General features: G+C 49.4%; 1 protein-coding gene across 3 annotated transcripts in view; it reads right to left on the bottom strand.

Moving 5' to 3' along the window:
- The window catches only part of LOC144178734 (neurexin-4-like), a 50,869-nt gene continuing 35,700 nt past the window's right edge, over positions 1-15,169 (bottom strand). For 2 of the 3 annotated variants that reach the window (XM_077706811.1, XM_077706814.1), the window contains 2 exons: positions 14,614-14,839; positions 14,078-14,264 (listed from right to left, as the gene is read on the bottom strand). In XM_077706811.1, the coding sequence (XP_077562937.1) occupies positions 14,631-14,839 (209 nt within the window). In that variant the 3' untranslated portion in view covers positions 14,078-14,264; positions 14,614-14,630. Of the gene's footprint in view, positions 167-14,077; positions 14,265-14,613; positions 14,840-15,169 lie in introns of those variants that run through there. The other variant, XM_077706813.1, reaches the window with a different exon arrangement.

The raw sequence follows: 15,169 nt of genomic DNA, 5'->3' as shown, positions 1-15,169 counted from the left end.
TGCCAGGCTGGGGACAGTAAGCGTAGAGGGAAGGTTGTTGAGTGGGGAATTGCTGAGGTGGAGGCGGGTGGTATGTGGGTCGGTATTCGTCAGGAGCCGCCGCCGCGTTGTAGCTTCCTCTCGGGAGAAGCGCCAGTCTGGTGGTGGGAGGCTACGGCGAGTTTGCCTGTAATTGGCGAGAATGAAGAATTGGCGAAATTTTGGTCGGCGAGGTTCCCCATCGGCGCACCATGCCCCTTGTCCGGTCAACGCACGAACGAGATCGACGTGTACTTGTACCAAACTAGCCGTTGTGCATCGCGGGTTTTTACCGTTCCCCATATCCCCATTTGTGCAAATCTCTGAACTGCCGCAGCCCGCCCAAGTCGCCCGTCCCCGTCCCACGTAGGGAAAACTAACAGCAGCAGCTTCTGGAGGTGTAGTTGCCTTGAGGTGGAATTATGCAAACCCCCCAACGAGCTATAACGGCGGTCTGAAGACAAGGCTCCGGTACGCGCCTACATCCGAACCATCAAGTGTAGCCCTGACGACGCTACGATGACCCGCTTATACGCGTATTTAAACTGTCGAAGCCCGGCATCGACGAGTCGACGACGCGCAGCGACCAACCATCAACCGGCAACAAGAATCATCCGTGATGCGACGCACTGACGCACGCGGAACTCGAATACCACCGTACAGCCATCGGTCCTCAGACCCTGGTAGACACGGGAGCTGACTATTCTTTTACGAGTGGACTCAGTGGAGCATTTCCGTCCAATGACCGAGGGTCCACACATACGCACAGCTGGAGGCCTCACGCCAAGTTGAACGCGTGCATCGCGAGTTTAGGGTCAACGCTGTCTGTTTCCTTTTTTTGCCCGTGTCGAGAGAGTGCACTACATCAAGATGTTAAACGCTGTACATATCTTTGCCGTTTCAAGGTGTCCGAACACCTTAAAAGGTGTTTGGACAGAAAGGGTGTTCACGGCAAAACTTTAGGGTGTTGCACACACAAACCTTAATTATGAGTGCGACGTTGCACGCATTTGTAAACCGATTTCCTGACACATGCAACACGCACAACAGAAATATTTTCCGCGGGGTGTTATACGCCGCCGGTAAAAAAAAGACAGATAGCCTGCGCCCAAACAATACCTCAGTCATTTTTTCTGCTTTAGTAAACCGTCTTTTCTTAGTTTTCTTTTCACATTAATAGCATATCGGTTCGGTGTGTAAATAGCATGGGCAACAAAAAAAGGCCGAAAGGAACGGGAAAGGGAGATGCAGCGGTCCTAAAATTTCGGAGGTGTTCTGACACCGGAACACCACACTGGCTACGCCCATGCCTCCGCCCCGGTATCAAGCAAACAAACAAATACACAAATAAACACCGCATAAGACACTGTGAAGGAGCAATAGTGTTTCCCTTAATCTGCACTTCTTGCTTTTATAGCCAGCAAAAGAAAAAATCATTTGTTACAATCGGTGGGCTCGTCGCAAAAATCAAATATTTTAGACCTAATTTTCGAATTAGGCATGTGACTCTCATGCACGAGTCAGCATAAGATTTGAAGAAGAAAAAAATACTGGTAATTGGGAGTAAGAAAGTCGATGTAATTTTCATGCTTAATAAATACCGGCATAATATTACCTGCTAAACACCAATTCCATACCCTTCGAGAACCCTCGAAATGATTGAAGGTATTCACTACGTGCCACCATTTTCTCCACCAAGAGAGGCTGTAAAAGAGAGCCGGGACTAGAAAAAAGGGGCGTATAAGCCCCTTTTCACAGCTTTCGCAGAAGGTTATATATAAGGTGCAAAAAGGTCAGTGTGTGCACTCAGGGTATAAATTTACCTATACCTTTTAGAAAATCTGTAATGGTATTGATACAAGAAGGATAATTATCGTGGCTCTGGTTCGAGTGAGTTAGCTAATGGCTTTGACATGAATCGATCGAGCAGCTTGAACAAAAGCGACAAGGGACTAGAAATCACAAAAGATATATCGACGGGCGCTGACCTTAAACTGTTTATTTTTCGAGCTTCAAAGCAACTTACATATATTAACGCAATAACTGAAAATTATAGGGAGACATGAATATACAAACGGCACTACTATAGCGATTGCGCACAGTAACATGACTTAAAAAATGTGCTTGTTTCCTCTTCCATAGGAACCGGTAAAACACAAAAGTGAAATGTGCCTTCACAGGAACAGTTGAATGTTTGTTGTGCATGTGCACATCGCTATTTATATTAAATGCAGAGTATTTCAGTAACTCACTTTGTCACCCGCGTTGACGTCCGTAGTCCGCACCCCTCCCTACTATATAAAAAAAAATACTATCCGGCGCCCGGTTTCGATCCCCCCACCCTCCGGGCGGAGAGCAATGTACATGGTGCTCTACCCACTGCGCCACAAAGCCGACACAGAATGGGACGCTACGAACGCGCCTTATATCGATTGATTGATTGCAGGGTTTAACGCGCCGACGCAACGCAGACGATGAGGCGCGCCGTAGTGGAGGGCTCCGGATTAATTTTAGGCAGTTTTAGCATATCGTTACCGTGTTTGCATTACCGTTTACCGTGTTACCGGAAGCGCTGGCGACAGTGAAGCCTGTGCCGGTAAGTTACCGTTCGCGGTAACTCTCGCGCTGCGCAGTCTACTCCCGCAAACACGGTAAACGGTAACGTAAACACGGTAACGATATGCTAAAACTGCCTTTTGACCACCTGGGGATCTTTAACGTGCGCCGAAATCTCGTGCACACGGGCGTTTTTGCTTTTCGCCTCCATCAGAAAAGCGGCCGCCGCGGCCGGGAATCGAACCCGCGACCTCGTGCTCAGCAGCGCGCCTTATATCGTTGACTCATTCAAATGACTGCTGACGAGCGCTCTCTCGTCAGCAGTTGCCACAAGTGCAACAACATTAACGTAACGCAAACTACTTAACGTCGTGCGCCCCCGGAAATGCTCTGCATTTGATCGTGCCCCTCGCGAGGGGGATGTTTCACTGCGTCTTCTCTCGGTCGCGGGACCCGTGGCGCCATCTGGCGGAGGCGCGGCACAACTCGTAGCACTTTCTTTGAAAAAGCGCCTCGAAAGCGCGGCAAATATGAAATAGGGATGACGCGCTTTCGAGACAATCCGCCGACGCGACTGCTTCTTGCTTTCGACAGCTCCACGCTTTCTTTTTTCGTCGGTATGGCACCGTTATAAGCATCAACGTGAAACACTTGCACGCGCGGGAGCATTGCGTAAATTCGACTGAAACCACAGGCGTTCGCAAACCGTCCGTGCGAACGAAACCAAACGGGTTCGCAGCGAATCGTTTGGTGAACACGCGGTCCGCTGCAGCGAAAGGAGCAGCGGACCGTGTCACGAGCAGGACATCCGCAGGCCGGCTTCTCCGCAGCCTACGCTGCGCGTCCCCCGTACACGTAGGCGCTTGAAATCGAGGCGCCAATTGTCGGCGATTATTAGCGCCATGATGCACTACTTCGCTTCGCCTCTCCTAGATGACAGCGCCGTTTGAAAGGAACGATATAAGGCGCGTTTGTCGTCCTATTCACGCGTCTGTTCATAGCGCAGTCGGGAGCGCGTTTCGTACCTCCAGTTGCGGCGAAACAGTTTGCGGCTCGAATCCCGGCGCAGCCACGTCAATCGAAGTTTTCTGGCGATGTCATTTCCGTGACAGATATGACGTAGTGAGATCTTCGTGGACCCCGGCATAAGACACTTTTGCGTTAAAAACCCGCCTCAAAAATCGGAGACCTTAACCTGTGAAGAGGGACGTCCAGCGATGCTGGCGCTCTGGTGGGGTATGCTATGCTCGGGTTTATCTATGTTGGGGATTCGCTATGTTGAATTATAAGGACAATGGCACGATCTCTAAGTCCCAAACTAAAGACACACACGATTGGTGGGAATAGACAGTGACGCTTTATTATAGCACGGCTACGCCAATCACGGCGCAGAATCTCGTGCACTGCACATGCGCGGCCGTGGCGCACGTGTCCGCCTAAGAGTGCGTGGAATTGCGCAATGTCATGGGGGAATAAAGATGCCGCGCGTGGCGAGGATTATACATGACTCTGGTAGGAGGCGGCCTCGGGTCGTGAGCGTCGTGGCGCCCCGACCGCTGCCTGCTTCCCCGCATGCGGCTCGACTGCTGCAATGTGGCGGAGCGTCTGCACCGACACGGGTGCAAGGACTCCCCTACATGTGCGGACTGTTCCGAACTTCTGGAGCACCTACTGTGCTTCCGCCCCCACCACGCGGGGCCGAGTGCAGAGTTCCACCGAGCGCTCCAGCGTCGAGGCCTTCCCAGCGCCGGCATGGAAAACGTTCTGTTCCCAAAGGGCCTGCGGCAACTCAACGGGAAGTCTTCGCCCATCTGCTCCATTACCTGGAGACGACCGGCCTCGCGCAGCGGCTGTAGCCCGGAGTGCAGTGATGACTGATGTTCCCGGACTGACAGCTTTCTAGAACTGACAGCTCTCTTTATACCTTTCTCTCTCTCTCTCTACTTTATCCTATCACTCCCCCTCCACTTCCCTTCCCCTGCACTGGGTTGTATGCAGGTGAGCTCCCTGCCGAGCTGAAAATATCCCCAGTGCATTTCCTTTCCTTTTCCTGTCGCAAACCACAACCACCAGGCGGTGGAGAGGAGTATCAAGTGGGGCTGTAACCACACTCCCTCCATAGATGACCATGCTTCACAGTGCAGCACACAATGTGGGAAAGCCAGCTCACAAAGACCAAAAAAGCTTTACGCAGATATCCTTGAAGTCGGCTTCACCTCTACATAGCTACGCATTGCTGAGAAGACTGGAGGCTTTTAGGACGTCCACATCCGTATGCGTTAATATGGGGCCGCTATCGGAGATGCTGAGGCCCGGGCCGAGTAAAGCGTCGACATCACCCCGAGAACGTGGCGGATTAGTCATATACATTTTCGCTGTAAAATTCTATATTCTTATCAAGTGGTTACAATGATGGCACGCATTTATGCATTTTTCGTTCACTCGCATTGTTTATGGAATACGCTTCTATAATCTCTCTCTCACTCTCATTTTTGATTGGGGCGAATCGCGCACGGGCAGTGACCAATCACAGACTGTTTTTGCTGTGTCATCATGATCATCATCATCAACAACAGCCTGCTTACTCATGTTCACTGCCGGGCAAAGCCTATCTGCCTTGCTCGCTTCAGGAACGTTGCTTTTTCTATATGTGTGGCGCACACTTCACATCTCTTACAATGGTCGCCCTAATGAGCACTGCGTACTGCAAGTCACTGCTTCCGTGCTCCATCAATGAGGCAGACGGAGAATAAACGTTTATTGAATTAGCAAGAGATCGGCTTGTATTACAGCTTTAAGGAGTCATCCTCGGTGCAAGATGCCTAACCGCAGGCGGAGTCGACAGCCTTTTGGGCAAGCCAAAGCTGATTGTCCAGGCCGGTCAACGCCCTATCTGTCCGATAGACAGTCAAACCTGACTATAACGAACCCGGATAGAGCGAATTATGCTATACATCGAACAAAAATAAATCAGTTACGGAAATACACGCGAAACATTTTTCTTATAACGAAGTTCACATCTGATATATCAAACCCGGTGTGCCTAGAATGGCCACCAAAATGCATGATCTCGGAGCACCGATTGAGATGTTGATTGGCCGTGACCACTGAGCAAAGGCCGCGACTGAGACATTGCGCCTCGTATGGAGCGACATGACGCCCGACACTTTCCGTAACTGTTTCCGACACGCGGAACTCACGACGGAACCCGCCCAGTCAGTGAGTCCGGACCAAGACGGCACCAACCTTCCCGATGCTGTGCAGAAAGGACTGTCTTTCGAAGATTTCTTGGTGTCGACGACAATGTTGCCATCACTGTAAGCCCCTCGGGCTCTGACACCATCAGGAGCACCGTCGTAATGCTGATGAAAAGCACCAAGGAGGCAGAGGATGTTGCGAGTGAAAGCTGTCTGAACGCTTAACGAAGTGCTTTCGGCAGTAGATATCCTCCGCCAATATTTATTCAATATTGGAGGACACCGACTCGAACTGGTGCAAACAATGTCTCGTGTAAAGAATGCTGTGCTAGTTGACGCTGCCAAAATGAAAAGGAAAACAAAAATTACTGCTTTTTTTGGCATTTGGCAGTTAAGGCGGAAAATAGCTCTAATATTTGCAATTAATCGATTGTTTTGTCTATGGTAATGACATACTTTATTTTGTTCGTTTCTGCATGCAGGGATGGCGGAGGGGATTCGCGTGCATTGCGAACTCGTAACAATAAACTCGTTATAGGCGGGTTCGGCTATATCGAACTATTGGATATATCGAACTAATCGTGGCGCATATTGCAGTTCGCTATAACCGGGTTTGACTGTAGCAGACACCACAACAAGGTTACATGTTGATGCAATCGGTCAATTCAAGATGGTTTATTTCCTGACCAACATAGAGCAAATTGTTACCAACTTGTTAAGGGGCAGAAAACAGCAACTTAACGTTGTGTGAGGTATGCGGTGAAAATACGGTATGACGTGAGTTTTGCTCCGCATTTCCTTTACTTTTTGGAAGACTTCCACAAACGTTTGTAACAAAGACCGCAGGATACCAAAGTCCGCAGGGTGCCGGGTGCCACCCAGCCCGATATGAGGCTGCGGCATGCCTGTTGTGAATCCGTGATTGTGGTGGTATAGTTTTTGTTCGCCTCAGGGCGAGAGCGATGACAAGTTCCTCGGTTTCTTTAGCTGTCGCTGGTGGAATAGACGCTCTGGTCAGGTGTTTCCGTCCATCTGTCACCATGGCCACCATGGCCCTTTTGCCATCGTAGTGGGCTGCTTCGGTGTACGCCGAGGTAGCAGATCTGGAGCAAATCTTTTTTTTTTTTTAATGGCAATAGTATGCCCTTTGGCATAAAGTCGAGCTCGCAGAACGCCAATCCGCTCAGAACTGCGTCCCCCCATTTAGGAGAAATCTAAAACCCTCCCGCACCTTCACGGCCGCTGTCGCGTCCACAGCTGAGCGACGGAAAAAGCAACATAGAGGGAAGCTGCAGAGAAATCATTCTGTCCTTCTACTTTTCAATCGGAAAAGTGATTAACCTGGGCCAGAAGTGAGCGTGTCAAAAATGTGTAAACGTGAATATTTGTATTGTATACTGACCTTCATTATTACAATGTTTACTTTAAAGCACAGGGGACACTAGCTACCTTCCTAGCGGTGTTTTAACGTTTTACAGCTAGGTTTCCACACACATATTTCGTTTCATTTATTGTCACCCTAAGGCCCAAAGGCAGTATCCGGGGGGGGGGGGCAATAATAACTAGTTGAATAGAGCCCACAATGAACACCAACGAATACAAGGCAGAGTAAAAATGCCAAGCAAAAGCAAAGCAAAGAAAAAAAAAACAATCAGCGTACAGGCTACACAGAGGCGGACTGAAAACAATGCAAGCATAAACAAAGGCGAGCATAGAAAGGCAGGCACAGTCATTCTTTGCACTCAAGATAGAGCAACAGAATGACGTACAGCTTACACTTTTTTGAATTATTGGTGGGCAGAGCAACGCCGCCTGTAAAAACAGTGCCTAACGCGTGAGCGAAAAATGGCCAAACAGCTACTCTCCTGTTGCTCTCTCCTACCCTTCCCCGCTCCGTAGCCTTCCAGCGTGCTTTCGTGTCCACCAGCCAGCGCCGCTTCTCGGAAACTATGCAAAATAGTGGAAAGTTTGTTTAGCGTTCCCGAGGCGGCGCTCCGACGCCTTCTTGTTTTTCACCATGCCTGTCTGTGTTGGTCTGTCACTGATAAAACTTCCTTTGTCACGAAGCAAAATCCCTTGCGCTGCCGCAGGCTGATACCGGCTTTGCGCGCTTATCTACTCGGATCACAGGCCCTCAAATTTTCTGAGTGGGGCATCCCCCCTCTATCCCCTCCGCATTTAGGTATTGTTTTGACCCCCCTGTTCGCACTCCGCATCGGTACGCACTTCTAAAATTGATGACTGTACTGTAGAAGCGCCCGAACAGCGTGGCGGGATCGCAGCTGCTTATCCTTTTGTTTCCTATAATTATCTGAATTTTACAAGCACGTGATATTATTGGAAAGTAATCGTAGAAGTGAGCGCCTGAACAAAAAACAGGCACGCATTTTTTTCTTCTCTAAATACTCCAGAAAGAAAAATATCAGTAAAATAATGGCTCCCCCATCCGAAAATATCGTTTTCTGTTAGCTATATGTCTACCCAACAATCAGTACGTTCTTAGACTATTTCAGTCGTCCGCCTCCGTCTTTATCTATGGAAAAATGCAGCAAGTATGAAGCGAGCGACACGTTGAACGAGATCCCCAGTGCGCCACAGAACTAGCGCCCCGTCACGGCTAAGATGTAAGCGAAACGGCTCTTGAAGCCCAACAGGCAAGCTGACAGACACACGTCGTAGAAGTGGGTGCAGCGTTCGCGACTCGCGAGCAGTGACGTAAGGCGAGATGTCCGCCGGCACGCGCCACATAGCGGATCAGTGCCTGAACTAAGCGTCCCTACCCTTCCCATTGAAAAGCGCGCGACGCGTCAGGCAATGTTAATACAGGCGGCGTTGGGCAGAGTGAGTGATAAAAAAGAAAGAATGGGTTTACTGTATGTAAAGATTAAGTTTTTTTGTGAAAGCTGGAGCGGTTTGAGCATGCAGCGATCTTGTTAGGCAAGGTGTTCTAAAGCATTATAGCATCTGAAAAAAAAAAGAGTTATTCATTGCTGAAGTGCGATCAGCGATACGTGCTATTGATTGGCTGTGGTTTAGGTGGGATGCCATTCTCGGTAGTGGTTTTAACAAAGGGTGTCTCTGCTGCGGGTGATAAAATGATAAAAGAAACGGTGAAGTAAGCAAAGATGAGAGATGGTTTGACGCGAAGATTATTGTTTTGGGGCCCTCACGCTAATCTTGTTCACTATTGGTTAGATATGAAGCGGGCAGCTCGATCGGTTCTGGACAGCTTCTAATTTTTTAGCAAGATAGGTGTCTGAAGGGTTACCAACTGAGACCCTTGCACGCACACACGAGGGGCGTAGCCAAAGGAAGGCCACACCAAGCTCGTGGCCCAAATTCCCCCACCCCCTAAAATTCTTCATGCCAGGCTGGCATGCGGTTTAACACGCCTGAAGAACTGCCTGAAGTTGCGTGCAAGCACGGAACCTGCAAATTAAGGACATTCTCGTTCATGCATGCAAAACTAAAAACAAGGACTAGGCCAACGTCTGATCCCTGTGGCTGCTCCAGATGCTGTACAATATGAAGACGGGCAACGCGCAGACGTCGCCTGACTACAAATATCTCCCGCTGCATTTCATGCCAAATACGCTGAGCTCCGCTGGGAACCCGCCGCGAGGTGATTGAGGCAGTCGCACTGTTTCGCTGTCTGTACAGCTCGGTCGGGATATGGCGGAACAGCAGGGAAAGCCTCATATGGACATACATGTGGTCCAGACTTTAGAGTGTTATTTCTTGTCGTTACTGTAGTACAAAGTAAACATGACGCCACTGTTTTGTTCAGTGGAGGAGGAATAAACATTTATTCAGCTGTATTAGTTCCGTTGTGGGAGGCCTCCTTAATCCAGGAAGCCTTGGTCCTTGGCTGCCCGGCGGGCCCTGTCCACCAGTCGTTGCTGGTCTTGAGGGCGTGAGCTGGTCAGCTGGTCCTCCCACTGCTCCAGTGTTGGGTTTGGTTGGGGGGTTAATGATGGCGATTGTCGGCACTCCCAGACCATATGGTAGAGAGTGTTGGGTGTGGGGCAGTGTTGACAAGTCAGAGTGTATGTTGTTGGGTAGATGGCATGGAGTAGTGTTCCGTGGGGGTAGGTGTTAGTTTGCAGCTGTCTGGGGGTAATGGCGTCCTCTCTGGTCATGTTGGGGTGACGTGGGGGGTAAATGCGGCGCTGCAGTCGGTAATGGGCGAGGACATCCGTGTATCTTCTTGGAATGTCATCGCTGGAGATCATCGATCTGTCTTCCAACGAGGGGAAGGCCCGGAAGGTATGCTCGCGCGCAGCGGCGTGTGCCGCTTCATTCCCCTCGAGGGATGCGTGGCCTGGGGTCCAGACTATGCGGAGTTCGGGTGGGCTTTGTAGATTGTTCAGGATACGAATGGCTTGACCAGAAACACGACCTAGTTGGTAATTGCGGCAGGCGGTTTTGGAGTCTGTGATTACAGTGAGGTAGTCTGAGCCCGTGGTAGCAGCGAGGGCGATGGCAATTTCCTCTGCAGACTCTGTGTCAGGGACTGGGATTGTGGCCGACGTGAGTTCTGTGCCATGGTTGTTGACAACGCTGATGGCATGCGCAGACTTTCAAGGGTACCGGGCAGCATCTGTGTAGCGTACCGCTGGTTTGTTGTCTCCGTAGGATTTTCTGAGGGTGATGACCCTGGCCTTTCTTCAGTATGCATTGAATACGGGATGCATATTTCTGGGGATTGGAGCAACGGTAATAAGTTGGCGTAGAACCAGGGGAATGCGCTGTTTACTAATGATGTCTCCTGTACATCGTAGCCAAGCCAACGTAGCGTATGACGACCTGTTTTGGTGAGTTTAAGTCTTTCGAGTTGGCTGATTTTGTGAGCTTCAGCGAGTTCCTCCCAGGTGTTGTGCAGACCAAGTTTCATTAGCTTGTCGGTAGAAGTTGTCGGAGGTAGACCAAGTGCAAGCTTGTAGGCCTTCCGGATAAGGACATTCAGTTTGTCGCGCTCGCTATTCTTGAGACTGAGGTATGGAGTGCCATAAGTAATCCTACTGATGATTAGGGCTTGGGTCAAGCGTATTATGTCGTGCTCTTTGAGACCATGGTGTCTGTTGCTTACGCGGCGAATAAGACGGGTGACTTGAATTACTGTTTCTTGAACTTTTTGGATGGTTGCAAGGCCTGCTCCGTCTCTCTGTAATGTTAAGCCGAGAATCCGTAGGGTATTAACCAGGGGTATGGGGTTACCATTGACTGAGAGTTCAAGGTCGGGTATGGGGGCGGGTGGGCGACCTCTGCTGCGTTTCTTGAGCAGTAAAAGTTCCGATTTGTCAGGGGCACAGGAAAGCCCGCGAGCCCGGAGGTATTCTTCCGTGATGTCGATTGCTGTTTGGAGTGCGTCTTGTTGTTTTCCTACTGAGCCTGTACGCGTCCAGATAGTGATGTCGTCTGCGTACAGCGCATGGCTGATTCCTGGTATCTTAATCAGGAGTGGCGGTAGCCCTCGCATTGCCAAGTTAAAAAGCAGTGGAGAAATGACAGAACCTTGGGGGGTGCCTTTTGGTGGTGTTTTTAGAGTTGCCGTGCGGAGTTGTCCCACGCCAATCGTGGCCGTGCGGTCGGTGAGAAAGTCGCGCACATAACGGTAGACTTTCTCTCCGCAGTGGGTAGATTGCAGGCCTTCGAGTATAGCTTGATGGGTGACATTGTCAAACGCGCTTTTGACGTCAAGTGCGAGAATGGCGCTCTTGTGTTGGCTGCTGAGGTTATCCAAGAAGTCTTCTTTAATTTGAAGAAGGATGTCCTGTGTTGAAAGTCTGGGGCGAAAGCCAAACATGGTGTGCGGGAGGTACTCCTTGTCTTCCAAGTACGGTGATAGTCTGTCGTGCACCATGTGTTCGTAGAGTTTGCCCACGCAAGAGGTAAGAGAGATTGGGCGCAAGTTGCGGAAGTTGATGGGTTTGCCTGGCTTGGGAATCATGGTGATGTCTGCATGCATGTTTCCACTGCGCCGGTAATTGTCCTCGCTCCCAGCGTTCATTGATGTATTGTAGGAGGCTGTCAATGGTTTTATAGTCAAGGTTTCGCAGTGTTTTATTGTTGATGCGATCGTGTCCTGGTGCTGTATTGCGGGTCAGTTTGCGGATAGCAGCAATAATTTCCGTCGTCGTGAAAGGGGCATCTAGATCCCGGTTGGGTCTTCCAGCATAATCGGGTAGGCCCGATTCAGTCAACTAATTATTATTTTCCTACCGACATCGCCTGTCATTGAGTTCTGCAGTTCAATAATTTCTGCTGTATATATGAAAACCATTGATCTGACCATCTTGTATCACTTCCACATTAACAAAACCATACGTGCAATTCTCTTTATTGCGGAGCTTTGTCTTTCTTTGGCACTATTCCATTGATTCATTGACCTCTCTCTTGGTTAGACTCGGCATTCTGTATTTCCTTAATCGCTATTTTACTGAAACCATGTCTGTTAGACTTCACAGCTAGAAATCTAAAAAAATTAAAGAAATGTGCAGCAAGCTCAAAACTCAACAGCAGCACAATAACGTGCTCCACTGAGTGTAGGTAAGGAGTGGTGTTGCGAACACAAAAAAATAACAAAAAGGCGTTTGCTTGCTTCACCACCATATTATACGAATGTGCCGTAAGTACAGTTGAGTGTGATTTGAAGGTTATCAAGGAAGTGGAACTCATTCAAATGAAGCTTTAGCAGATGTGCCCTGCCAATTAAATTTTGTTATCGTCGGTATAGGTAAACGGCAACCAAGTCGGTGCTTGATCTTAACGAATGTAAAGCTTAAAACAGAAAGAGTGGTAAGTTGGTTATGGGGGCTATTGTTGTAGCACGGAACAGCCAACAAGCGAGATAAGACTGCACAACCTAGATTTTCATGGATCCGAAACGAACCACTAGTACCCTGGCACACTTAGCCGGTGGATGCTCGCGCGATAACCTTAAAATCGTGCTCGACTGAACTTCATAGCTGATTAGAAAAATTATTCGACCCTTTCCTAAAGGAAAATATAAAACCCGTAATTTTGATAGTAAACAGCCAATTTCGGCCTCCACTTCTGCCTGATGAACTTCGCGGTCCACATGTGACTTACGACCATGCTCACGATTACGCTCACGAGTGCATGTTCCCATAACCGCGTGCTTTTCGGCCAAACGAATCACCCGTATAGACATGCAAACGTGAATTCAGGTCAGCATCATCCTCTAAGCTTCTTAAAGAGGGCTTAACTGTTAGCATTTAGCATTCATACATTGCATATTTCAGCCAGTTATCTCAAGTCTTTGAAAAACAATGCACAAGAAGCCTTGCCTTCCCACGTACCCCCTCCCAGCTTTTCGCTGGGGCAGCATCCCGAATGCAGCAGCATCGGTCACGGCCGGGCTAGAGCGGCGGACGCCACCGCTCTAGCCCGGCCGTGCTTCGGCAGAAAGAAAACGGAGAGGAGCGTTCTTCGAAGGGTGAGACAGCGGAACCTAGCCATTGTGATGTGCTATACTCCAGGCAACACCATCGCGCGACACAAGCGTGGACACCGAAACAATTCGGCATGTGAGCTTAGTGATTCCCATTTGCATACCGATTTAAACAAGTTAGTTTAGTAAGTGTGAGAATTGCGAGAAAGCTGAGGGAACTTTGCTAATCGATATTTATCAAAACCAGTTGCACCTTTCGCCTTTTGTAATACCTCTTAAAACACAACCGAATTGGTATTCACCAATTTAGAAAACGCATCCCCATTCGTGGCAAGCGGTGCACAAAAGGTAGCGTTTCTCTAGCGGCCAGATGTCTGTATGCGGTCTCTACATTTTGTTTTCCCGCCCTGCAAACCAATCCTTAACGTATCTGTGCCGTGCGACCACTTAATTTTGTCGGGTCCGGGTTACCCACCAGGTGCTGTCGAACAAGTTAATCAAGCCGTGCGAAGGAAGCACGCAATGGACGTGAAGCTGCACCAAAACAGGCCCAAAACAATCGTCGCTAAGGCAGACGACAAAGCCGACGGAAGGGTCCTTCCCAAGTGCCCACCGAGGTGAGCACGGGGAACACTGGGTAATAGCGCCCATTCGCCGTGCCATCTACAATGTGCTTTGTGAGTGAAAAGTGCCTTCCCCCTCACCAGGCGCATTGGGAGTTTCTTGTCGCGCACGCCAAGATGGAACCGTTGGCTGGTAGAGGTAGAAGGCTTTGCTTTAAAAAAATTCCCATTATTAAAAGGCAGAAAGGTTTCATGTTCAAATGCAGTCACATCTAGTGCAGTGGCCGTGCTAGACTGCCCCACACTTCCATCAACCAATAGGTACTAGACAGGTAAGTAGAAACTTCATTGAACACAGCATGGTGAGGATGAGTTAGCCTCCTTGGCCCAGACATCCAGATGCTCAGGGCCCTGATAATGTCGGCCACCAGCTCTCAGGTTGCTTCCTCCGGGAGGCTTGTGGCAACAGCTCTCTGGTGTAATCGAACCCTCTTCTGTGAGACTGAGCCAACAACCCTGCACAAACACCCAATAAACCAGTAGCTGTGGCATGGAGCACTATCATGATGTGTAGACACACAGAGAAAAAACAAAAAAAGACTAAGATATGGTTATGCCACTGCTGATACTAGTCACTTCTTTATTTTCTCTTTCTCTCTCTCTCTCTCTTTCTCTTGCTTAGCAAACTTAGCAAACTTAATCCACTTCTTGTACAATTTGACAACACGTAAACAGGTGTCCTTCACGCCCATCCTCGTTTCTATGGCACTCGCACAGTTTCAGAGTCAGCATTGGGGAAGAGAATAAGGCACTGCCCTAGCTCTTAGCTGCTTCAACAATCAACACAGTTCAAACTTCAACCCACCACCTGAGAAGGCGGAGTCAGTGCAGGCGGGAACCTTGGTGGGTCGGCTGCGTCTCATCTTCCGGGGGAGTGGCGGGCGGGATATCGCACGTGTCCTCACGCAGCACGACCCCCTCGGGGAAAGCGTGTATGTTGCTGGGCCGGTCTTCCCGAAAGTAGCGCCTCAGGGGCACATGGTCGTTGAACTGCACCCGCGAGATGCAGCCCAAGAATCCCTTTCCCGTGCCTGAAAAGAGAAGAGACAGGCACGAGAGCTGTTGGCTGGCCAGGCTAACTCTGTTACACTACCTAAGGGAGGAGCACAGCAAAGGACGATACAGGGTGCAAGTCAGACGTTGAACCTTCCAAATGCGGTATTACGAAGTGTACGTTACGTACCAACAATTTAAATGTCTAGAACAATAGGGCAACTTTGAAATGCGGGGCATTTACTACACAGCTTACATGTACAGCGGTCAGTCCCTTTGTGTTGAGCTGTCACGCAGTCTGTCCTCATTCGACGATGACAAAGCTGCACGCTATTAACACAACACATACAACACTACATAGACGGGCT

This window comes from Haemaphysalis longicornis, unplaced genomic scaffold, assembly GCF_048455015.1.
Source record: "Haemaphysalis longicornis isolate Haplotype H1 unplaced genomic scaffold, Haemaphysalis longicornis Haplotype H1 scaffold_4, whole genome shotgun sequence".
In the NCBI taxonomy this organism is placed as follows: Eukaryota; Metazoa; Arthropoda; class Arachnida; order Ixodida; family Ixodidae; genus Haemaphysalis; species Haemaphysalis longicornis.
Note: the sequence above shows the minus strand (reverse complement) of the source record. Positions and strands in the feature narration are given on the sequence as shown.